Consider the following 25,223-nt stretch of genomic DNA (forward strand, 5'->3'; position numbering starts at 1 on the left):
CCATTACACACCACAATAACACCTTTATACACCTTTACACACCACAATAACACCTTTATACACCACAATAACACCTTTATACACCACAATAACACCTTTATACACCTTTACACACCACAATAACACCATTACACACCACAATAACACCTTTATACACCTTTACACACCACAATAACACCTTTATACACACCACAATAACACCTTTACACGCCACAATAACACCTTTATACACCACAATAACACCTTTATACACCTTTACACACCACAATAACAACTTTATACACCACAATAACACCTTTATACACCACAATAACACCTTTATACACCTTTACACACCACAATAACAACTTTACACACCACAATAACACCTTTACACACCACAATAACACCTTTACACACCACAATAACACCTTTATACACCACAATAACACCTTTATACACCTTTACACACCACAATAACACCTTTATACACAACAAAAAACCTTTATACACTGCAATAACACCTTTATATAGCACAATATCACCTTTATACACCACAATCACACCTTTATACACCACAATAACACCTTTATACACCACAATAACACCTCAACACACTACAATAACACCTTCATACACCAGAATAACACCTTTATACACTACAATAACACCTTTATACACCACAATAACACCTTTATACACCACAATAACACCTTTATACACCACAATATCACCTTTATACACCATTACACACCACAATAACACCTTTATACACCTTTACACACCACAATAACACCTTTATACACCACAATAACACCTTTATACACCACAATAACACCTTTATACACCTTTACACACCACAATAACACCTTTACACACCACAATAACACCTTTATACACCACAATAACACCTTTATACACCACAATAACACCTTTATACACGACAATAACACCTTTATACACGACAATAACACCTTTATACACTACAATAACACCTTTATACACCACAATAGCACCTTTATACACTACAATAACACCTTTATACACTACAATAACACCTTTATACACCACAATAACACCTTTACACACCACAATAACACCTTTATACACTACAATAACACCTTTATACACTACAATAACACCTTTATACACCACACAGATGTACGTACCAGCTCGATATCGCAAGCACTCGGTTTCTCATTCTTCTCGACCACTTTAAAAACGCGGGAATTTTATTTTTACTTCTGCAGTGAATTTACACTTTGGTTTTCCCGTCCGCGTCGTGTTTGGGGGAAATAAAATAAAATATCAAATAAAGATTTCTTGAAGAACATCAATGGAGTGTGTCCGGTCCGGACTCGGAGAAGATACTGAGTCACGGATTGAGTTCGTCACTGAACTCTTGATCACTTCAACATTGGACACGAAGTGGACGGGTGAGTGTCGATGTTTGAACATATCCATTACACCATGACGAAGTAGTACATACTTGTACATACCAAACTGTCTTGGTCCAAACATGACGTCACCGTATTTTATCAACGTAATAAAATGTAGAAAAATGGTTTAACCCTTCTAATAAGGCAGGGAAAGGTAAACAAGGCAGGGAAAGGTAAACAAGGCAGGGAAAGGTAAACAAGGTAGGGAAAGGTTAACAAGGCAGGGAAAGGTAAACAAGGCAGGGAAAGGTAAACAAGGTAGGGAAAGGTAAACAAGGCAGGAAAAGGTAAACAAGGCAGGGAAAGGTAAACAAGGCAGGGAAAGGTAACTGACAAACGAGGACAGCAGGCATCACTGGCTTTATTGGCTGTTAAATTAGTAATAACAACATCATCATCACCTTCATCATCAATAGTCCAGCAGCATAGTCTAATATTTCAGATCAATTGTTCAAATTTGCATAAAAGCACCAAAATTGGTACACATGTAGAATAATGTATTCCAAACAATTCTGGATATGGAGCCACCCAAGATTGTGCCTTGGTCAGCTTATTATTTTACATGTGTACCAATTTTGGTGCTTTTATGCAAATTTGAACAATTGGTTTGCTATGCTGCAGTACTACAATAACAACCTGAGGAGAAAAATAAAAGAACAGTTTTCAGATGATGAGTAGGAGAAGGCAATGACACGTTCTCCTGAGCTGTCACACACATTTTCAAGCTTTGTAAACTATTTAAAACCAGTGAAGGACTCATCAGGGTCTTCTGATTGTAAACCTGGGAATGTTCAGTGACTCACCTGTTCTCTGACCACGACGGATAAACTTCAACCCGCTGTGTGTTGATCTGTGGATGTTCAACTTCTCTTCTTATATAATACCCAGTGAGGTATTCTTTCCTGAACTCCCTCCACTCATGTAATCTACCTGTCAGACATTGCACTGTTGTTATCTCGGCGATGATTTCAAACCTTGCATACCCTCATTGGTGAAATTTCAAGTGATTTACTTGCCATTTTTGAGAAGGTGTGCGGCTGATTGATTGGTGGGTACTCTCTGAGCTCATTCATCCCTCCAACCTCCCTTATCCTCAGTATCACGTTGTCCTTCACAACGTGGAGTTGTTGCGACATCATTTTGTCTTTGATTTTACAGGGTGTTCCAAAAAGACCTGGACAACTTTGGTTGTTAAAATATTTAATTCCACAAATGATACAACAATACACTTTGGTTTCTATGATTTTATAGATATTCAACACTGAAAATTTGCTTGAGTGACAACAGTTGGTTGAAAGGAGAATGCTCAAGATTGTCACCAATTAACGGCTATTTTTGAAACACAACCTTTTGGAGACATTCATCACCACATTGACCAAACAGTATATCCCATTTAATTTCAGTCTGTTTGACATTCTTCTTCACAAGGAACATATTGATATTGGTATTATAAGGGGAGTTCTCACAATCGACTTCCCTGATAGCGATCTGGAAGCCACCGCCCCGCAGATAACTCTGCGGTGTGACAGGTTCTTCAACAACCACAGACGCCGCTAGACATTTAATTGTCGTCGGGTTCAACATCCCAATCCCGCTTTACTGTCACGGCAAATTAAACATTACAGAGAGGGAACGATGCTTCCCAACGCGCAACTGATTCCTGGATACAGCCGAGTTTTACCGCAGGTGTACGTGTTGACAAACTATGACTCAAAATGGAACAGCTTGGGAGAACTCCCCATCTGCAGCACACCATGTCAGACCAATGGAAGCTGACAGACAGTTTGGAAGAGATTTTTTTTCACAAAGGCACATACTTAGGAGGTCAATCAGTGTCACAAATGGAAAAGCCTCATCTATGCACATAAGCCCCTTAGTCACAGAACTTAGTACAAATAACAAAGGTGTCACTCTCATTCCAGGAAAAAGAAGATGAGCAAGAGAGACAGATATAGTGAAAGTGATGAGGTACGGGGTGCTTGCGTAACCGCTTTGTTGCCGTGGCTCAGTCCGACTCACACTGCATGGGCTACCATGTCTGCTTAGCCTTCCACGTGTGAGGTCGTTGGTTTGTGGTGTGGAGACATGTAAAGCGTGTTGGTTGTGTTTGAGAGAGATCGACAGATAGATAAAGAACTACAATGGGGTTGATGCTGCTACGAACACAACACATGTTCCACTCCCATACTGAATGCTGGATTCCCAAGTTTTGCTGCACAAAATATGATGACATAACTAAACTAGGATTTTATGTGATTTGGAATGCGCCACACTGGGGGTCTCTAAAATCCGTGACATTACCCCCTCCCCTGTATCGGGCTCATCCTGAGGCTGCCGGTCACTCCAGTGTACCCAATGAGCACAAACAACTAACTTATTGGATCCCTGGGTGTGACATTTTGTACATGAAAAAATTATTTACTTTCATGTCCCCAAAAAGAAAAACAATTAAACATAATGTGTTGTGTAACTACTACGATGACACACTCACTCAAGGTGTGCAACTTGTGGGTTAAAATTCCATTTTTATCGATGCACATATGACCAGGTGGTTCAACACTTTTAAAACACAAAACACTGTTCAATAATTATGGGTCTTCAGCGGTGATCTCTAACAACAGGTCGGCATGGCCACAAATGGTCCCTCACTGGCAGCAAAGTGATGGCACAAATGGTCTCCAACATGCCATGGTCAGTAATCTCTCAGGCATGGCATGTGAGTTGTCCTTTGGGTAAGGTGACAAGGCAAACAGGCAAGGCAAATGAGTAAGGGGTATTGGCAAGGCAAGGCAAACAGGCAAAACCTAGGCCAGCAGGTGTCGCTGGCCTGACTCTTGGTTGATGTGTTGTGCTCGGACCTTTAGAAAAGCATTTTGTACCGAAAATCAACGTGGTTGCTGAATGTTACAAATTCCGCCAGAGATCTCAGAGGCCTGAGGAGACCGTCAATCTATATGTTGCGGCCTTGTGTGACCTTTCCACCATTTGTGAGTTTGGTGAAATGGACGAGGAGATGCAACTTGATCAACTTGTAGCACGTGTTTCCAATAACAGGATTTGTGAAAGACTGCTGTTAGATCCAAACCATACTTTAACAAGAGCAGTCAATATGGTCTGTCAAACTGAATCAGCATTGCTGAATGCAAATATACTGTCTGATTCAGCTTCGGTCCAAGCAATCAACACCAAACATGCAGTTACTTAATCTCCAACCCGTGCTGCTGACATTTTATCCACGAATAAACACAATACCTGCGACAATTGTGGGTGTGCAAACCACTTTGCAAATGCGACTTCTTGCCCTGATTTAAAGGTAAAATGTAAGGCATGTGGGAAAGTGGGACACTTCTTAAAATTCTACCATTCTGCCCAGAAAGAGGTTTGTGAGATCATAGTCCTTGAAGTGACTGTGCTTTCCCTGAACGATGCTGAACCTACAAAAGACAAAATTATCTGTAAGGTACAAATCGAAGCACCTGCTGGGCATACCTGCAGTCCCTATTCTGCCAAAACAGCTGTACCACAGACATTTTACCAACTGCTCTTTGACCGAGTCTTTTGTTAAATTAGTCACTTACTCGAGAGATGACTTACATGTACTGGGGTGCCGACGTGCCACTGTTTTTGATGACAGTGTTACAGCTCCAGCCACATTCGACATCATCAAGTCTGATTCACCACTGCTGGGAATGGACCACATTGGAGGCGATTCTGTACTGACATCAGAGCAAGAGCGAACCGTTTCAGTGCTAGGAACGCATGTGGATTCTGTGACACCCAAAGGATGTGCAAAGGAGTTCATGCAGAAGGTTAAAGTTTGAACTGATACGGCTCCTACACAACCAAAATTGTAATGGCTTCCCACTCTCTGTAAGACAAACCGTCTCAGACGAACTGAAACCCTCCTAGAGATAGGCATTTTTGAGAAAGTTGATGCATCTCCCTGGGTATCTCCAATAGTTGTCAATCAGAATAAATCAGGGGTAGTTTGGATGTGTATCAATTGGTGGGAGCCCAACAAAGGGATATTTGTGGATTCATCCATTGCCTCACATGGAGGACTTTTTGCTGAGCTGAGAGGCGCTACAGTTTTTTCATCGATCGACCTTGCCAGCGCTTAAGGCCCTGTCACACCTTGACGATTTAGCCAACGTATGCCTGACGTATGCAAAATTGGGCTAAAACGCCGGCACACGTCGAATACGTTATGGGTAAGTTTGTATACGTTAAGAGCACGCTGCCATACGTCGTAGTACGCTGGCTTTCATCATTGTACTTTGTGGTTCTCCTCAAATTTTAGCATGCTTGAAATTGTATGACATATGCCAGCGTATGACTCACACGTTCCGCTATGCTGGCCATAAGTTGTAGGCACATTCTGCGATCGTTGACACAAGTCGACACACGTTACTTGTAAGTTACTCATAGTCGAAACACGTCGAGGTAATGATTAGCGTACCCAAAACTTATTTATAACCTATTGTGGTGTACTGGGCCTGCGGGTGCAGGGCGTGATGCGGGGAGCGTGGTGGAGGCGTGGAGGAGTGGTTTTGGAGTGGTCACGTGCTTGCATGGGATATAGGAGTGCGCGCCGCCTGAGGCGTGGTTGTAGCCGTTGTGGTCTGTGGAGCCTGCAGGTCGTGTGGGTGTAGAGTGCATCGAGTACGTAATAAAGTGGAGTTACAGGCATCGTACGCTCACACTCTCGCTCGTGGCAATAAAGCAGGGTTGTGCTATCCCCTCGTTCGTCAAATGTAATGTCGTGGTAGAGGTGCGCCAAGGCAGACATGAGCGAGGGGATAGCACAACCCTGCTTTATTGCCTCAAGCGAGAGTGTGAGCGTACGATGCCCGTAACTCCACTTTATTACGTACTCGATGCACTCTACAGCCACACGACCAGCAGGCTCCACAGACCACAACGGCTACAACCAATTTATTTTTTTTTTTTGCCAGCATCAGCTCTGCTTTATTGCGCGACCAGAAGCACATTCCTGCCACCCCGAGCGGGCGAGGCATGATATACGAAAACCCAATCGCGTGACACAGCACACTCCTCCCCTCGTAAAATGACAAGTCAAATGATGAAAGGACAATCATAACATGACCACTTGAAACCCATCAACACTCATAATCCTCCAATGACCGCAGCCGCACCCTGTCCCGGCTCGGTCGAGGTGACACCCTCGCCGGACTCGTGCCATCCGCAATACCAACCATCCCTGGCCGACCAGCCTGCCCGACGTCCCCGGGTAGGACAGCATCAGGCGAAGACCCCCTGGGCGTCGGCACATCCGGCCCTGGCGATACAACGTCAGGTGCCGGCGACATTACGGGTGGGTGTCCCACATCGTTCGGCCCGGGGAGGTGTGGGGGGGGGGTGACGCTGAACAGCAATCATGCATTTGGTCCACGTGCCACTTCCACACATCGAAGCCGCGCAGCCGCGTCAGACGCGACACCGCCCCACTCCCCGACCCTCCAGGTCGCAGCAAATCCAGTCTGGACCGCAATGCCTGTCCATAGAGACGAATGGCAGGCGAATCACCCGTGACAGGATGAACTGCGTTCTTGTAATGGAGCAAAAAGACATCGACCACCGTCTGCACAGGTGCAACCCCCCCCCCCCCCCCGCGCAAAGCCCGTTTCAACATCTTAACAAACGACTAAACATTCACCTCGACCTCCACTGTGATTGGTCCGGAGGTGACAAGACCAATCACAGTGGAGGTCGAGGTGAATGGCGAGCCGATCGTATTTCAAGTTGACACCGGGGTCGCAGTGTCGGTCATGGGCGAGCGGGCGGCTCGTGGTCTTCGCGGTGTTCACCTGGTCAAGACGACTTTGTCACTGTGCACGTACACCGGCGAAGCGATTGCACCGCTTGTGGTGGCAGACGTCTCGGTGGTCTACCGGGGTCGAAGCGCCCTACTCTCGGTGTTTGTGGTACGAGGGGAGGGGCCCGCCCTTTTGGGCCGGGACTGGTTGGCCCACCTCGGGCTGGATCTCCAGTTCGTACCTCCAGGTGCTCCGGTGCCTCCTTCGAGACCCGAGGGCGAGGTTCTGGCGGCAGGAGCCGCAACGATGCAACGGGAGCGGCCATTCATTGCTTCCTGCGACGATGATGTACAGTTCTGGAGCAACGGGAGCCATGCCAGCCGCGATGAGCTCTCGTGCTTCGGCTGCGCTCATGATACACTGTGCACCCGTGTCGTTCTGGCGATTTCAGCGGGAGATTGGAGCGAGTCAGTCACGTTCAAGAAGTTCGCGGATCGCGACCATCGACGACAAGCAGGTCATCGCAACGTCGCGACGACGACCGAGAGACGGACACGTGATGTGATTCATGGGTTGCTGTTCGTTGCGTATTTGATTTTCATTGCTCGAGTGATGCAGTTTAGCATTGTTAAAATAAATGCTGACAGTTCATGTGTGAGCATATGTTTGGCTGGGATCAATCGATGGAATGTTCGATATGACCAATGTGATATGAAGGCCTTGGGGGCGATCGTGGCAAATAAAGAGGTCTTTCTGGTCTCCAGCTGTGAGGGCAGTCCACGGGTCGCTACCCTGTCATGTGTGGGGATTATATTGGGAGAACGCGCTGTATGAAAAGGGGAGTTTGCATCTGCGCAGACGATGTTCTTGTTGCTTTATGGCATGACTGGATGTGATGTGTGGTTTTGTGTGGGATTGCTGGGACTGCAGCCGGCTAGTTGCCGGTTAGACTCGCGTGTGGGACTCAGAGATCGGCTCAGAGCCGGGGCTGGTTCGCTGTTCAGCGTCACCCCCACTCCTGGGTTCGCCAAGGTCAGACGTGCCTGACGCCCTGGGGCGCAACTCTCTGTTCTTGCCAATGCCGTTTGGACGTACGTTGGAATCTCGGCTGATTGTAATGCGTGGGTTTGTTATGGGGTTGATAGTGCGCCCAGCCGACGGCGCTGTTCAGCGTCACCGCCCAAGGTCAGACGGGTTTGGCGCCGGGCGGCACAAACCTCTGTACTCGCCAAGGTCGGCTGCACTGGCGCCACGAGGTCCAGACAACGAGCTTCCGGGCTCGGAATGTTTATCTGATTCAGGTCTGTCTGGGGGTGATGTGCCGCCTTGTCGGCCGGGGGCGTTTGATGGTGCCGGGGGAGGTTTGCTCGGGAGGTCGTCGCGACCTCGCCGGAGGGCGTGTAAGCATGAGTCGCCTGGGGGTGCTTCTGCTGCGTAGTGATGCTGTGTTTCCCGCCTTGCGTCTTGATATCTGTAACGCGGTCAGGGTTTTTGTGGGTTTGTCGTGCAACTCAGTCTTCGGAACCTGTCCATTGCTGTTCAACTCGCTCGCATCGACACGTTATATGGTGTGATGTGCCTATGCTTTTTGGTTATTATCGTTTTTGTACCTCTCTGCTTTTATATCATGGTATTCTGTGCCGATTATGCTTATTATGATGATGGTCGTTTTATAATCATAGTTTTAGGAGGGAGGAGTGTGGTGTACTGGGCCTGCGGGTGCAGGGCGTGATGCGGGGAGTGTGGTGGAGGCGTGGAGGAGTGGTTTTGGAGTGGTCACGTGCTTGCACGGGATATAGGAGTGCGCGCCGCCTGAGGCGTGGTTGTAGCCGTTGTGGTCTGTGGAGCCTGCAGGTCGTGTGGCTGTAGAGTGCATCGAGTACGTAATAAAGTGGAGTTACGGGCATCGTACGCTCACACTCTCGCTCGTGGCAATAAAGCAGGGTTGTGCTATCCCCTCGCTCATGTCTGCCTTGGCGCACCTCCACCACGACATTACACCTATGAGTAACGTTTTGGAGGCACGTTACACGATCGATGACACACGTCGAGGCACGTTATGCAATCGTTGACACACGTCGAGGAACGTTACTTGTAAGTTACTCATAAGTCGAAACACGTCGAGATAATGTTTAGTGTACCCAAAACTTATTTGTAACCTATGAGTAACGTGCTTTGAACCTATATGTAACGTACCTCCAACGCATATTGACGTTTGTAGACGTATTTGATTGACGTCTTCCGGACGACCACAGAACTTACTGAACGTGTTTCTAATTTACAGCGACCGTATAATGGCGTATTGGCAGCGTTTAAAAAATAAAAAATAAAAAACAACAATAACTTCCGATATTTCGTCACGTGCCGTTACGTCACGTCCGATTGCCTCTTCAGTTTGCTCATGTCTTATTCTTAGTTCCTCCTCTGTGAATATTTTCTGTTTGAGGATATTGTCACGCCGACGTCGAAACTTAAAAGCAAATGTCCGAATAGATTTTGAAATTCGTGATAGACTAAAAAAACAACAACAACAACAACAACAACAACAACAACAACAACTTCAGATATTTCGTCACGTGCCTTCACGGAGCCAAGGAGAAAAAAAGAAAATGTGCCTTGACGGAGAAAATAAGTTTCGGGTATGCTAAACATTACCTCGACGTGTTTCGACTTGTGAGTAACTTACAAGGAACTTGTGTCGACGTGTGTCAACGATCGCATATCGTGCCTACAACTTATTCCCAACGTAGCGGAATGTGTGAGCCATACAGCGAGTACGTCGTAAAATTTTCAGCATGCTTGAAATTTCACGACGTACTAAACATACCACGAAATATGACAGCATACTTCATCGTTTTTCAGCGTGCTCTTAACGTATACACAACTTACCCATACCGTATTCGACGTGTGCCAGCGTTTTAGACACATTTTTCATAGGTCGGCATACGCTGGCTAAATCGTCAAGGTGTGACTGCGTGGTTGACACTTCTAATTCTCAGGCGGTTATGATTTAAATTGGCGCGCGGCAGGTTTTTAACAGGCTCCGCCACGAGTTCGTTGGCGATACGTGCAGCGCGCTATGCCTAAGTTAAACTATCGTTGGGCATAGGTTGTGAACGCCGACAACAGGCTAAGCATTCGTTGGTATAAGTTATCTATAAGACAACGAAATGTTCAGTGCCCGTTACTAATATGTTATGCATACGACCAACACGTTATGAATACGACCAAAACTTAAAAAAAACATCAAAATTTCAGCGTACACCAACGTTTTACATACATTTTTATACGTTGCCATTGCTGGCTAAATCGTCAAGGTGTGACAGCGCTTTTAGCATCAGGTAATCTTGGATGATGACAGCCGGGACTTCAAACCTTTTACAGTACTACACACAAGGGACGTTTCCGCTATTGCAGAGTTCCAGACAGCTTGGCTTCAGTCCCTGCTGCATTTCAAACAAGAAAAAGAGCAATCAGATGGCAGACCCTCGGCAGGACTTGTTTGTGTGGTGTATTTTGTGTGGCATTTGAGCACGAGTGTGTTACGTAATTAATAAGAGATAATAATGAGTACTGCCTCCTTAATCACGGCTCTCCAAAAGCGTGCAAGCCCTGAACTCCCGCCTCTGATTCTCTTCCGAATCAACTCTGCCTCGTGTGTTCCTCACACTAAACTTGTGTGTGCGCTCTGTGGATATCTCGTCCTATTTAGTAGGAAGCCTCCCACAATGTGCAAGCCAACCTTCCTCTTTATCACGCCTATATCCTCTGCCTCTGGGGCATGGCCTGCTCGCATGAAACCCGGGAAGGCGGGGCCTCCACCAACTCCGCACGCCTGGCTTTAGGGACGTATTCCCACCTTTATTTCCGATCTTGAAATATAAAAACATCGGGAAAAAAATCACAGAGGGGCAATTACATACTGGGGAAGCTTATTCTTCAACTCGAGCTAATTAACACGACACCACCCCTTGTGTGGTGACACGTAATACCTAAGCTCACAGGTTCCCGACTTAATCACATTGAGATGCCTTCAACACATCCACGGACCAAGCAACTCTATTCAATGTTAAATTCCTCCATCTACGTACCTCCACAATGGTAACAGTGTCAACAATAATCCAGGGAGCGGATGGTGTTCGTCTCGACATGGCATTGGGAAAAAGGATGATATGGGTACACTCGATTCGTCTTCAAAAATGAGTTTCCAATTTGCATCCCTGCGGAAGCACAATTGTATAAGCATGATACGACATGGGGAAATCTCATAAAGTATTGAACTTTTTGTTTAATTTTCGTGAAAATTTGTCAAAAAATGTCAGTGAAACAAACAGTCCAACGGAAAGAGTGAAATATTTTTAAACATGAAAAGTAATCCTCAGGATAAAGGAATTAATCATGTTTTGTAAAAAAACCCACAAAAACTCAACGTTTTCATGTTCTGTATCGTCAACAACCTCTGGTTGCAAAAGATCATCATCCTGGAGAGCCAGAGAAAGCGGTGTCCATTATCGATGCAGAAGTTTCCTTGCAAAAATAAATAAAGAGGAGTAAAGAGTAAAAAATAGAGAACCAAAAGACAAGAAGAGAGGGTCAGGTTTAGTTTTAACTCCAGTATGATGAGAAATGATCTTGGTGGGGGGTGTCCACCTGGCCATTATCATGAAAAATAACAGAAACATTTGAAAGCTTTTTAATGTTAAATCAGAAGAGATGAATAATTGCGTGAAGTGTTGCTCATGATCTGTCAACCCAATACGATATGATACAAGGCTGGTGGAGGGTGGCAACGGCCTCCTTGATCGTCTCATCTGTGTCCGGATACAGAAGTACAGTTGTAGATCAGCCTTGACCTGCCATGCCTTCATGTACACACCAAACCAGGTGAGTACCTGCAACGACAAGGCAACCACAACCAGACCAGGTGCACATGGCTCCAGATGATACAAAATCTCCAACAGCCCAGACCGATGGAATGATGCGAGGTTCATCACTTAATGTGATCCACGCTCCACACTGATCATAACCTTTGCTCTGAATGTGGTAACAAAGGAGAGAATGCAGGAGATTTGTAAAAGTCATTGCTCTTCCTGATTGAGATGTTAGATTATCATAAATAATATAATCAGCTTATAAATTCGTGGATCAGTGTTGAGATAATCCTGGACTTGAATAGCATTGGAGAGTTTACAGTTTGAATGAATACAAACATTTACACATTAAACTGGTTGTTGAGAATGTTTAAATTGTGATGAGTTAGAGCTAAATATCCTACAGCCTTTCGGAAGGAGAAATAGGTCACGAGATTAAACTCTCTCTTGTCCACAACTTTTACAATTCTCACAACAGCATGAAATAATCAAACAACGGATGTAAGAGACTTGACATCATTTTCACGTCCATTTTACCACCACCGTTGTTTCTGCCTCATGAATGCTGAGAAATTTCTTCCAAAAACAGAAGATAAAGTCAGTTCAGCTCAATCGTCCCAGTGCATTGGAAACACTCTCAACCATCTTGACCTGGCAAACAACTCGACCATCATAAATGACAGAATGTCACAAAACAACCATATATCAGTCTTAAATGGAGAGGAAAACATCAAGGGGGAAAACGTGGGATGGAGTAAAGCCGAGTGGTGAGGACAAACCCGGAGAATCCAAAGTTTCCAATCCACAGGTCGCTCTGCAATGATCCAAATCCCGTTTGCTCCTTTTTCCGTGCACAGGAAGTTTGCCATTCACGAGGGTTACGTTCATGAGAATCACCATGAACCACAATCCGTGATCTGTAAATTTAAGGGGAATTGGGGAAAACAGGGTTTGGGATTATAACATTAAACTTTGTCACCCGTTTTTACCAAACTGTACACTTAATTAACATGTGTGTGCATTGATTTTGTGTTTTTAATTTTCATGAATAAAAGAGTAATTGTTGTTGTTTCATCTGCAGCCTGTGGCTGCTGATCGCATCATTTCTGGAAGTACAGCTGTGCCACTGATGCAGTGCCCTTGATACCAGTAAGCTGGAACTCATTTTGCCGACCTCAGAAGGCCGATGATGGGCGGAATCAACCCACCTGGTGTTATTGCAACAGAACAAAAGGGATTTGAACTCAAGAAGCTAAGATGTTAATCCAGCCAACTTAAAGTGGAACCCAAATGCTCAGACCAGCTCGACGCTAATCTATCCCTTGATACCCTACAAAATAGATATGATGTGTCTTCGTCTGATTTCCAAATTATAAAGTCGGTAAATTTGTGATGAAAAGTCGAAATCTTCTTCTTCTTCAGGTTAGTTGTGAAGTCACACATGGAAGTAGAACACCATATCCGTACTGTCTCCGGGTTACATGGCGGGATGATTTAACTGAAATGGTGAACAATTTTCGATTTTCCACAAATATGTCTCGTCAATGCGTCCTTGGTGCTTGTATAGTAACACACACCGAGATGGATTCATGCTACACCAATGGCCAAAACACCCCAAGTTTGCCAGAAATTGGATAAGGTTTGTCTGAAATAACCAAGTGTGGATCGGGCCGACAAAATATTAACTTTTGTGCTCGGAATATTTTACAGAGCACTATTATGAAACAACAGAGACGGATAGATCTTGTGATTATCTGCTAGGATTGAGAGAGAACGCAATCCCCATGATGAAGTGGAAGAAACAGACGTCGCTCGAAACTGTAACACCATCTCTTCCGAGCTACTAGCACATGTACATGGGCGATTCGAGTAAGGAATTGAACACCTGTTGCCATTTCCTGGCAGTTACAACAAGAGCACCTGAAAAATAATTATCTATGATCTCACACAAATTTCTACAAATCAAATGAACCACCAATTTATCAAGTAACACAAAATCACTCCCTAAGAAACTGATAATTGAATGGAAAATAAAACCCAACCAAGCTGAAGTGATCATGTGACCAGCGTTTTCATCTTCATGAACACTTCCACCTTTTTCCTCTGAATTGCAGCACAAGGCTCGAAATGATACGGCTCCACAATTCCCACTAAAACGTTTCCATCACTACTTTTGTCTCCAATAGTTTCTTCAAAATCCCTTCAAATATGGCTTCAGTGTGTGACGTCATGGCTTCAGTGTGTGACGTCATGGCGAAATCGAAAATGGATACTCTGGGGCTTTTTAACACTTTGTGTTTGGCAAATTTTTTTTTTTAATTTCCCTTCAAATTAGACCGTGATGATTCTTCATGGTTTTCAGAAAAAAAAACAATTGCGTTTGGGTTCAGCCAACAACAGGCTTAAATAATTATTAAAAACATAAAATAAAATATTATTGTCCTTCACTTGGAACATAAAAGAAACTTTACTTTCTTGAGGTGTTCAGATCGTGAAAATTACTTTAATTAATAATCATGATAAACTTGATCCAGGAATGTAATGGTGATGATGATGATGATGGCGACGATAAAGATGTGTTGATGGAGATGATGGTGATAACAGTGTTGGGGGATTTGAGGGGGTTATTGTTTTGACAGTACATGCCAATTCGGTGAATAAATGCTGAAAATATTTCACCAACCCACGATTATTCGAGAGTGCATTGACCGCGATCCGCAAACCTTACATCAATCAATTCATCACAACCGAGTTGAATCCGCAAAGGGGAAAAGTACAAATCGTTCTCCCACAGTCCATGAGCTTCATCACAACTACGTACTCTTCTATCTCAATGTGGTTTGCATTTACATAGGCCAGCAGGGTGAAGTCAATCTTGTGTGTTCGCCAACATTGCTCTTTTCACTTAAAAAAAAATAAAAATTAGGCCGCATTCTAAATTTAAGGGGTCCCAATTGAAACGTTAAAACATCAACATTTTCCGTTTCACCGTTCCTTTGGATTTGAGTGGATAGAAATGAGATTTCGCACAAACATGCATTCAAGGATTCCCAAAAGGTCAGGTCAGCTCCAGAGCATGCGCCGGAGCAGCGTGTTGCTGCGTCCACTTTCCACCAGCACTCCAGGGGCTTCTATCTGGCCATCCCCCAGGGAGATGCCTGGCTCATCCCCATCTCCTTGAGATGCTGATCAACTTGCTGCAACCATGAGGCACATGGTCAGCCCATTGGCATCCTCCACTCATGAGGCTCCCTTGCTGAGAGAATATGGTGAGCAGGAACAGCATCAGGAAAACGAGCCACATGTCCATACAGCCGCAGCTGATGCTCACGGACTATGCAGGTAACAAACTTCATTTGAGTCTCTCTCAGCAACCGCTCATTGGACACAAAGTCAGACCAGTGAGGGCCAAGGATTCTCCAAAGAGACCCCGTGCCAAAGGAATTAAGTCTTCATCTCAGCTCCCTGGTCAGAGTCCAAGTCTCACAGCCTTAGAACAAGACTGGAAGCACCAAGGGCCTGAAAACTCACACTTTCGTCCTCCTGCACAGGTACCGGCAGCGCCACACCCCATGATCCATTGAATCCTTGACTCCTCAGGCCCGACCCAGACGTCTATTGGCCTCTGGCTAACAGCCAGCAGAGACAGGAATATCAATGCCAAGGTAAGTGAATCTCTCTGTTACCTCAACATCCTCACCACAAAGAGGTACAGACAAGATGGCAGCATCGAAGTCGTCTTTCAAAGCCTGGATCTTTGTTTTGACCCAGGAAACCCACAATCCCAGTGGGTCCAACTCCTCATTAAGCACCTTGAGGGCCCCCAAAAGGATATCTAGAATCTCCCCAAAGATGACTGCATCATCTGCGAAATCAAGGTCAGAGATCTTGCCATTCCCAAACGATGAACCACAGTTTGATCTCTCCGACATCCTCTCCAGAATCCAGTCCATACAAGCACTGAAAAGTGTGGGACCAGTACACACCCCTGACGAACTCCAGTAACAACTGGAAATAAGTCAGACATGGTATTACTGTTACGAATTTGGAAGCCTTGTGCACACAGACAGACAGCCGTCCCCGTAGCTTAGTTATTTCGATAAGTATGTGTTTCTAGTTAGAATCCATCCCCTATGTCTAATGGGAATGAAGTGTACGTGCGCTGCGCAGTTATTTGATAGATCGGATTTTTATATCGTATTCACCGACAACAGCACAACTTCGCTCCATCCTGACGCCATAACGCTCGCGGTGGGTGGAGTTCAAAAGGGCCTGGCCTCCCTCTTGCCCAATCAGGGAGATGCGAGTGAGTTCCCCGGCAGTCGGCCAATGAGCACAGCCTGCGCAGGACCATATTCCTCTCCCTGTTTGAGGGGTGGTCCACTGTGACGCCTCGACACGCCCCCCGACCAATCACAGGGACGACTGATTTCCCCCGGCAAATGAGGGGCGCGGTGATGAGACACGTCCCCCCCCTGACCCCGGGGGGGAGGATAAGAAATAGAATGACGGCACGGTCATCGAGTCAGTCTACGCTGGTTCTTCTGGTCTCGTCCTGTCGTGGTTCTTCTGGTCTCGTCCTGTCGCGATTCTTCTGGTCTCGTCCTGCCGCTGAGTCTGCACTGGTCTCATCTTGCCGCTGAGTCTGTTCTGGTCTCGTCTTGCCACTGGGTCTGGTCTCATCTCGTCGCTGGTCTTGTTCTCTGATCTCGTCTCGTCGCTGGTGCTGGTCTGCATCTGGCTGCCCTGGTCCGTCTTTTGGCGACCGGAACTCCGGGAAGGGGTGGACGTCCAGCCGCGCGCTCGCGGCCAGGTAGCCAGCCATCCTGACTCCCAGCCGAACTATCCTCCGTGGATGGAGAGCCGAATAAAGACCACTTGGGTCCGTTTCTTTTGGGTGTGCATCTGTCAGTGGGACCATCTAAAAGTAGGAATTGTAAAGTGCTTTTTGCTGTACATGATTGCATCGCTTAGTCGGTTTAACTTTGCTCTTCTGTGTTCCTTCCCCCCTATTGTAAATAAATATCCATTTGTTGAATGTTTCAGCTGGTTTCTGTCCTTTCCTTCATTGGCTTAGCACGGTGCGTGTTGGGGAATTATAAAGGCCATTGCTGCAGTAGTTGTGCATTTAAACCGACTGGACCTCGGTAACCATCCGCTCGGGTTATGCACGGGTCGAGCACGGTTACAGCTCGTCCCGTTCGAGCTCCGTCGAGGGTGTGGATTCCTCGGTAGCTCGCCACGTGGGTCTCTAGGTATTTTGAAGATTGGCAAATAACCCTGTCCCACGTGGCTGAATTATTGACGATTCACGGTCCTGTAAGGGACCCATACCTTCGGAGTTATCTGAGGGTAACGATCTGAATTCCGGGTGTTCGGTGGAGTCGACTCTGCTGCTCCATCTAGCGGCTGTGCTCGTCGCCGATACCTGGCCCACAACACTACCACATCTCACAGCACTCTCAGTAATAGAGTGTAGTTCAGACATCAGATTGATCCGTTTTGGTGACACCGCACGACGACCAAGAATCCTCCAGAGTACATCCCGATTCACTGAATCAAACGCTTTACAGAGATCAACATCGGCTGCAAGCAGCTCCTGCCAAAACTCTCGTCTGTGTTCGGTGAGGACCCGAAGGGCAAGACAACATTAAGGTTTCTGGTCTGCTAAGTATTTCAGTTTAAACAAATCGAGATAATATTTGACACAAAATATACCACACCAGAATTCGTACAGACTAATTCACATAAACAATGGTCGCATGTCTTCAATTTCATAGGGGTTAATGTTCAAACCTGGAAACTAAATGAAGGATTTCAACACGCGGAGGCTTCTACTTCAAGCAAATCGGATAATAATTGGTGAAATGGTACCTGGTCACAGGCCCTTCAGATTCCAGCAGGTAACCATCACTTCAGTGACTTTCTTTCAATTTACAGGAGTGGAAGTGGATGGAGAGGAAGGGGAGGGAGATGTGTTACACTCGTTTGTGAAATTCTGCAATTATAGTTGTTACCTCTTGTTTTATTCCTTGTCAAGTCCATTCCAGTCCTCTTCTCTTTGGATTCCCCAATTCCTCATCATCATCTTCGTGCTCACTCCTCTTCCTCTTCCTCATTTTTCCCTGCCTCTGTTCCCCTTGTGACGTGGTTTTCAGGAGAGGTCTGAATGGGAGGGAAGTACGAAATGCAAAACAATATTGTCGTTTATCAGAAAATCAAAACTTTATTTGGGCTTTAAAAACACTAAAGGCTAATTTAATAAACACACTCAGCAAGCATCTTGCGAACGCACACCTTACCCTTAAACAGAAAAAAACATTGGTGTGCATGAACAGCTAATCACCCGTCCAGGTAGCAATTTATGAAGGGAGATAAATCGGCAATTGTGTGTGATTAAATACCAAATTAGTTGTGTGTGCCTAAACAGCTGATTAGTTGTGTCTGCCTCGGTTATAGTTCAATACATGTCAAACATTTATTTTGTTCAGCGCGCTCCATTTGAGGTTCCCAAACGAAATAACCAAAATGACACCACATTGGCCTCGCGTACACGTCAATTTTTAGTTTGTGTGTTCCAACTCCGCCAACATGTCAGGAAAGAAAAAGGAGAACAATTTTTCTCAAGAGCAACGAATGGGTTTAATTGATGTGATCAAGGTTCATCAAGGAACAATCCAAGACAGTTGAAGTGACTCGGGCGTAAATAAGAAAAATCAGCTTGAATGGGAAGATATTTTTAAAAGGATGGCAGTCCATTGATCTTGGTCATCTTGTACTAGATTAAGCAGCCAACGTAATGATTCCTTCGAGAGTCTACAATGCCAGCCAAATGTGATAATGTCATACTTCCACATCGGGGGCTCACAGGATGGCCAAGAGGTACGGACACTCATTTGTAAACTGTCTAACCTGGGTTTGAATCCCGACACATTTATAAAAACTGTCATCCTGGTGTTTCACAGGCAGGGTGATTCATCAATGTGTGCCGTCCCTCTGATGGAAGTTAAACAGGAATCCCGTCTGCCAGCATTCGTTGGACCTTAAAGATCCTGTGGTGTCCTTTGCAAAGATCAAGCGAGCTATCTCCAGCACCATGGCCAAATTCCTGCCCTAACTCACTGATCATCACATCGAGCCAGGCGGTTCATGAACACTTGGGCAAAGTTTCCCCCGGCCGTCCCCACAAGCAAGGTCGGATAATGGTGCCGTTAAATAAGAAGATACTTCTCCAGAGGATGCATCTATCCTCGAATATTGTCAATACTTATCTGGGTACCGCCCTATTCCTATCCTCTTCTCTACCTCCTCGTGAGCGAATCCACGTACTCCTAATCGTCCTACCACATCCATATTCACCTTCTCATGTAAACTTCTAACTATTTCTGCTTACTTCAAGGCCTTAAACTCACTCTTAAACTGCCCTCACTGGTGTATAAAGGTGTATTTGTTATTTAAACGCTTGTGATTTGGTTTTGATGAGCATCACATAATCACTCTTCAGTGATTGGTGATTAACTTTGAACGGGTGATCATCTCACAATTAGCGATTCTACACAAACTCCTTTTATAAATTTGGCCAGCACTAAATGTACCTGGAAGTTCACAGAACTTTCTCTGAACATGAATCACTCTTATTTCAGTCTGTTTGGTCATTAAGTCTGTGGCTTAACATTGGAGAGTAAACACAAGTGTTCACCCAGTTAAAGGTTTAAACTGAATAAAAAGAAAAACATGAAACATTGTCATTAGCTCTTTCAGTCAGCCCTCGGACTTATTGATTGTCCCTCAGACTAAAGAAGTGCTTTCATTAAATCAAGTAAATGGTGATCGACACAGAGAGTGAGAGGAACAGGAGGGTGGGGATGAAATAGTACAAGAAAACGGGGTGGGGGAATGTGGGGTGAGCGGGGGTTAAAGATGATGTAATGGGACAGATTATTCAAAAATAAAATCTGTATTTATAGATATTATATTGTGTAAAGTGATCGAGTTAGAAACAGGACTCACAGCTCAGGGCGAGATCCCACATCATCATGAGTGTGACACACCCTCTTGGTGTCACCATCACCATCATTGTCATGATCATCATCATCTCTTCGCCGTTTTAATCCAGAAGCCTTGCCCATATCATAACACTTTGGTATATGTGGTGGTACCACCGGCAAAGCGCTACCTTTTCCCGTAAGATAGTCTTGCAGGCACCTTGACAAATATTCTTTGTCAATTTTGCAACAAGGCTTGGCATGGGCTTGCTTGTTGCTCCTGAAGACACATGGGATATTAAGGCAGTGTGAAAGAACAACAATAATAATCTGTGGCACATTGACAACAGCAATGTAAAGGTGCATGATAACAAGACATCATTGATGCAGACTTACCTGTTTGTATCTCCAAGGTCAATCTCAACATCGTTTTTCAGTTCATTTCCACCAGCAGCACCAGTTGAACGACTGTAGAATAAGAGGTACGCCTTTTGGAGCAACACCTCACTTAATTCCACTTTATTGACGAGGGAGTCATTCATTCTGTACCAGCTGCCGTTGCTGGCCTGCCAGGATGCACGTACAATGGTTAGCATTTCATTATGAGACAGAAACACATGTAATGAAAGAACATTCATCCATTTGAAGTTCACCATTCAGTGGCCTTAGAATCCCCAAGGTAACACAGCTCATGTCTGCAAGAGACCACTAGTCTGAAGACGACGATGGTTCACGAGCGGTATTTGACAATGTAGATTGTTTCAGAAGTCAAGGATGAGACAATGTGATAATGTTTGACCAAGTTATAAAAATGATCAACATGATGTGGTACGGGTGACAGGTTATTAGCTGCAAAATGTCGAAAACCCGGTTTCGTTCAACAACTTAAAAAATTTGACCTTTGCATAACCTTTAAAGATCCCAAAACAATGTTGTGGACATTAAAATAAGGAAGCAGGATACGTGCTATAGCTTAATGGAGTTAGTTCGTCGAAGAAGGTCGAAAACCTGGTTCGATTCCCGCAACTTTGAAAATTTCACCTTTGTGAACTTTCAAGGTCAAAGGTCAAGGATTATGACCTTTGGTGCAAAACTTCCTCTGGAACATTCCAGGAACAACATAACGTCATATAGGCTGTATGGCATTTCACACTCCTCGGATTAATTATTATCCATACTTTAATGAAATCAGCGTAAAAACAAACTTGAAGGGGGTGCCACGAGCAAGGTGTTCGAGATAGAGAAAAATGGTTTCAAGACTTTAGGTGGGGAATGACCTCAAGATTATGCATAAACAATATTGTCATCCTGGATCTCAAAGTTTGGGCGGTCGTCTGATTTTTATGTCAAAATTCGAAATTTTCAAAGTTCATGACCTTGTGTCCTTGACCTTGTGACCTTAACCTTGGGCCTAAAATGAAAAATCGAGCTCCGTGGGGCTATGCAGGTGCGATTGGGCTAACCAAATACCAAAACCCCTGTCAGATTCGACAAAACCCCGAGGAGAAGATGCAAATTGAAATCGGCTACCCCCTAAAAACACGTTTTTTGGGCGTAGCTCCGCCCATAATGGGCGGACCACGCCCATTTTCAGGAAAACACAACGAGATCATGATATAAACCTCCCACCAAAATTTCATCAGGATCACATCAAAACCCACGGAGCTATGCTCGGGACAGACAGACAGACAAACAGACAGACATACAGACAGACAGACAGACACACAACAATAACGAATATTGTGGTCACTTATATTTTTCGTGAAAATATTTTTTCGTGAACCAATAATGTAGCACACGTCATTTAATATGGAGACTAAAAAGACCAGGTATTGGGAGGAATTCGCAACTTTAATCATCGGATCAAAAATATTGTGTGCCGGTGCACCGTCCAAATTCATGCTTCCTGGAAAGACAATGGCAAACCACCCAATTAATTATTGACAAATTTAAATCTACTTTGGCAGCAACAAGGTTCCTCTCCCGGTGGATTAGGATATCGGATGAGGATCAACTGGCATGCTTAATGCTAACCCTGGTGAAATGTGTGAGGAGCAACAGCAAGTATCGTACATATTGGACACCCAGCTTAATATTCCTTATTACCTGGCTATAGTTATATCGATTGGCTCCTGTTCATTGCTTTCCACAAAATAAAGATAAATTTGAATCATGTAACTTGCACAAAGTGCGATCCTCGGCCTGCAAGGCTTCCCCACACCCGGTCTGAGAAAAAGATACAATGCAGGAAATGATCACACGGATCACTCACCTTAACATAACTGTAATAGTGCCCTCGCCAAGTGCTTGTACCACTGTGCACAAGGACAGCATACAAGTTGTATTTGATGGCAGGGCCGTGCGGCTGTGACATGAACGGACGCATGTCAAAAGTTTCTGGAAATGGGAAATCCTGCACATGAACAAAGACATGTTAGAGGGAAAGAGGAAAAACGGGTTAGGGTAAGGATTAAAGGTAAATGTTCAAACACCATTTCAATCCAAATGAGAAACAGTGAAGGTTGCTGTTCATAACCAGGTTTATTAGTTATTTCATGATGTCATACTGTTCACATGATGAGCATATTTGGAATGATCATGGTTGTGACACATTCCATATCTGATTAAGATACATCTGATGAAGCAAACATCGTCATTGTGGAGGAATATTCTAAAAATGGACAAAATTACCTTTGAAATCTTTCTTCCAGTTGAGCCACAGAAACGCCGAAGTGCGACAGTGAGGATGTTGGGGGGGCTACAGATGTTGGACGTCATTGCAGCAGGTTTCTTCGAGTCACACCTGAAAATAATCAATATATTTCAGTTAAATGTCACAATGAAAGTTAAACACACATCATTGAGGTTTGTATGAGAGCCACTTGGCAGAGATGTCAAAAAGTCACTTGAGCCAAGTCTCAAGTCTTTGTGGGCATGTCTCAAGCAAGTCTCAAGTCTTTGAGAGCATGTCTCAAGTCAAGTCGAAGCCTAGTGTTGGTTTCGTCATTTGAGTGGCTGGCTTGGGATCTTAGTGTCCAGAGTTCAAGTCCTGTTTTCCACTGAATTAACACCAGGGGGGTTGACTCAGCCTGTCATCCCTCTGAGGTTGGCAAAATGAGGACCAGTGTACTGTACTGGTATGGGGGCACAGCATCAATGGCATAGTCGCGCCCCAACAAAATGATAGCTTCCCGACAGCCAAGCTGCCATATGCAAGAAGAAGAAGAAGAAGAAGAAGAAGAAGAAGTCACAAGTCTTTGAGGGCAAATCTCAACTCAAATCTCAAGTCACTGTAGTTTTTCTTCAACTTGTTTCCAGTCCCACATTTACTTATAAAACTTGGAGTCCAAGCTAACAAGGAATGAAGACACAGAGCTTCATTTAAAGCAATGTATGTTCTAAAAATCCGTTTAACTCAAGTTTTTATTTGTCAACTTCACAGAGTGGACATTTCTTGTTTTGATCCCAGTAAACATAATTTTTTTTTTATTATTCTCATATCTCGTGTACCAACTGCATCATAGGTGCATGAGACGAGTCAGTCACCTCAGCTTATGTTTGAATGGTTTACACGTAGAACCAAAGCATTCGATGTGGAATGGTTTTACTGGTTGGGTACCTGCACGGGGCCAAGTTTCCCCGATTTGACACGAATGTTGATGACATGGTTTGAATAAAGTTGTGCTTCCGTTGGTAAGATTGGTGCTTGCCATTTGGACATGGTGTACCATGAGCTGTCTCGAGAGTGTGCATTCCCTTCAACCTTAGTGGAGAAAGGTGTGCGACCCGGCGGCCGTAGCGTAATTGTGATATATACAGTACAAGGTTGGCCTATATGTCGCCACTGACCGAACCGTGTACGCCGACGACTGAAATTCATGCTCCATAAAATCCGTTTTAACTCAACGTTCAATGAATAATTATTTTCCGAATATTGTGAACAGTCATTATTACCTCAAGTCATATGTAAGTTACAAAGCAAGTCACAAGTCCCCAGACACTAAGTCCCAAATCCGAGACTCAACTCTCAAGTCAATTTTGTTGAATCCGAGTTTGGTCACAAGTCGCAAAAAGTCCAAAACATCAAGTCACAAGTCACAGAAAATAAAACTTCCCCAACTCTGCAACTTCATGAAAAGTGAAATCAGAAAAGTCTGGTTCTCGGGAAAACTTCCCCCCGTTTGCAGTTTCCAAGACTTTGCACTCACCGTTCACAGAAACAGGCGTTGTCTCCCTCCAACAGGTCTGCCTGCACAAACTGCTGTAGGGAATCCAACATGTCTGAAGCATTCTACAAGAGGCCAAGAGAGCAGGTCAAAGGTTAGCTCAATAGGAACAAGATGTTTGAAGTTATGGAATCCTCATCCACCTTGAGGGTCCTTTAATCTGTTGATTATCAAATGATTTGATCTATCAGTACAAACTCTGAACAGGAAGTGACATGGAAAAGATAAATCAAATATTCCAAAGAAAAGCATGAAAAAATTCCAACCTCGACATCCAGAATGAGGTCCATCATTTCCTCACGTCTGATTTTCTCCCCATTACACGTCAGGCATTTAACTGAAAGAGGAACACAGGTGCACTCACTGAGAACAGAAATCCATTCCAATCTATTTTTTGAGTTTTTATTTTCAAAAATCGTTTTTTAAATTTTTATATACCTTGTCGAGGCTCATGTGAGAGCAAACACACAACAAACAGCAAGGGGGGCATGAGACAAGAGGGGTGGGAGTGGGAAGGACAAAATAGTGGGGAACAGAGACATTAGGAGATCTGTGGAAGGGAGAGGGATGGCACGGGAAACATGGGGAATAGAAGATGGACATTACAGGGACTTTCAGGAAGGAAAGCAGGGAATTGAAGGAGGAGGGCTTGAGTGGATTATCTGGGGTGGAAGAGATCGTGGTTTGGATGGGGGATGATAAGAGGTGGTGGTGAACAGCTGTTTTGAAGGCCTGGAGGGAAGAATGGGATTGAATAGAGTGAGGGAGTTTATTCCAAAGGCGGGAAAAAAGATGAATGAAAGAGTGAAGGTGAGAAGTGATTCGTGATTTTGGTAGTTTTACCAGAAGGGGGTTGTTGGCGGACCTTGAGCGCCCTGTGGAAATGTGGTGGGGACAAATCGAAGAGAGAGCAAGGGGGGGAGGCTGAAGAGGAGACTGTAGAAGA

General features: G+C 44.6%; 2 protein-coding genes across 9 annotated transcripts in view; both read right to left on the bottom strand.

Annotated features, from left to right (window-relative positions):
• Positions 1 to 2,586: 2,586 nt before the first annotated feature.
• On the bottom strand, positions 2,587 to 12,693 carry LOC147014812 (uncharacterized). Of its 2 annotated transcripts, none has more exons than XM_085853117.1 (6): positions 11,965 to 12,693; positions 11,653 to 11,722; positions 11,287 to 11,415; positions 5,013 to 5,134; positions 4,671 to 4,852; positions 2,587 to 4,144 (listed from the first exon to the last, which is right to left on the bottom strand). In XM_085853117.1, exons 2-5 carry the CDS (start codon positions 11,673 to 11,675, stop codon positions 4,776 to 4,778), a joined length of 351 nt encoding a protein of 116 aa, XP_085709243.1. In that variant the 5' UTR covers positions 11,676 to 11,722; positions 11,965 to 12,693; the 3' UTR covers positions 2,587 to 4,144; positions 4,671 to 4,775. The 2 variants fall into 2 exon arrangements, with proteins under 2 accessions (XP_085709243.1, XP_085709244.1); XM_085853118.1 differs by having other exon boundaries at positions 11,948 to 12,693.
• A 207-nt stretch (positions 12,694 to 12,900) lies between these two features.
• LOC147014813 (ubiquitin carboxyl-terminal hydrolase 17-like protein 6) overlaps positions 12,901 to 25,223 on the bottom strand; it is a 28,281-nt gene continuing 15,958 nt past the window's right edge. For all 7 annotated transcript variants that reach the window (XM_085853104.1, XM_085853107.1, XM_085853108.1 and 4 more), the window contains 8 exons: positions 24,544 to 24,614; positions 24,260 to 24,342; positions 22,743 to 22,854; positions 22,324 to 22,464; positions 20,448 to 20,617; positions 20,077 to 20,331; positions 18,084 to 18,231; positions 12,901 to 12,983 (listed from right to left, as the gene is read on the bottom strand). In XM_085853104.1, coding sequence (XP_085709230.1) covers positions 18,102 to 18,231; positions 20,077 to 20,331; positions 20,448 to 20,617; positions 22,324 to 22,464; positions 22,743 to 22,854; positions 24,260 to 24,342; positions 24,544 to 24,614 — 962 coding nt within the window. In that variant the 3' untranslated portion in view covers positions 12,901 to 12,983; positions 18,084 to 18,101. The remainder of the gene's footprint in view (positions 12,984 to 18,083; positions 18,232 to 20,076; positions 20,332 to 20,447; positions 20,618 to 22,323; positions 22,465 to 22,742; positions 22,855 to 24,259; positions 24,343 to 24,543; positions 24,615 to 25,223) is intronic.

This window comes from Eptatretus burgeri, chromosome 13 (genome assembly GCF_056783735.1).
Source record: "Eptatretus burgeri isolate ZD-2024b chromosome 13, Ebu_testis_v1, whole genome shotgun sequence".
Lineage (NCBI taxonomy): Eukaryota > Metazoa > Chordata > Myxini > Myxiniformes > Myxinidae > Eptatretus > Eptatretus burgeri.

Bases quoted from the DNA above. Each gene is read 5' to 3' on its own strand.
- LOC147014812 (XM_085853117.1), bottom strand. From the start codon at position 11,675: ATGATGATCTTTTGCAACCAGAG. The intron at 11,416-11,652 runs GTTGTTGACGAT...GTGCTTCCGCAG, and splicing joins ATGATCTTTTGCAACCAGAG to GGATGCAAATTGGAAACTCA. The intron at 5,135-11,286 runs GTACGTAGATGG...CTCTGATGTCAG, and splicing joins ACACTGTTACCATTGTGGAG to TACAGAATCGCCTCCAATGT.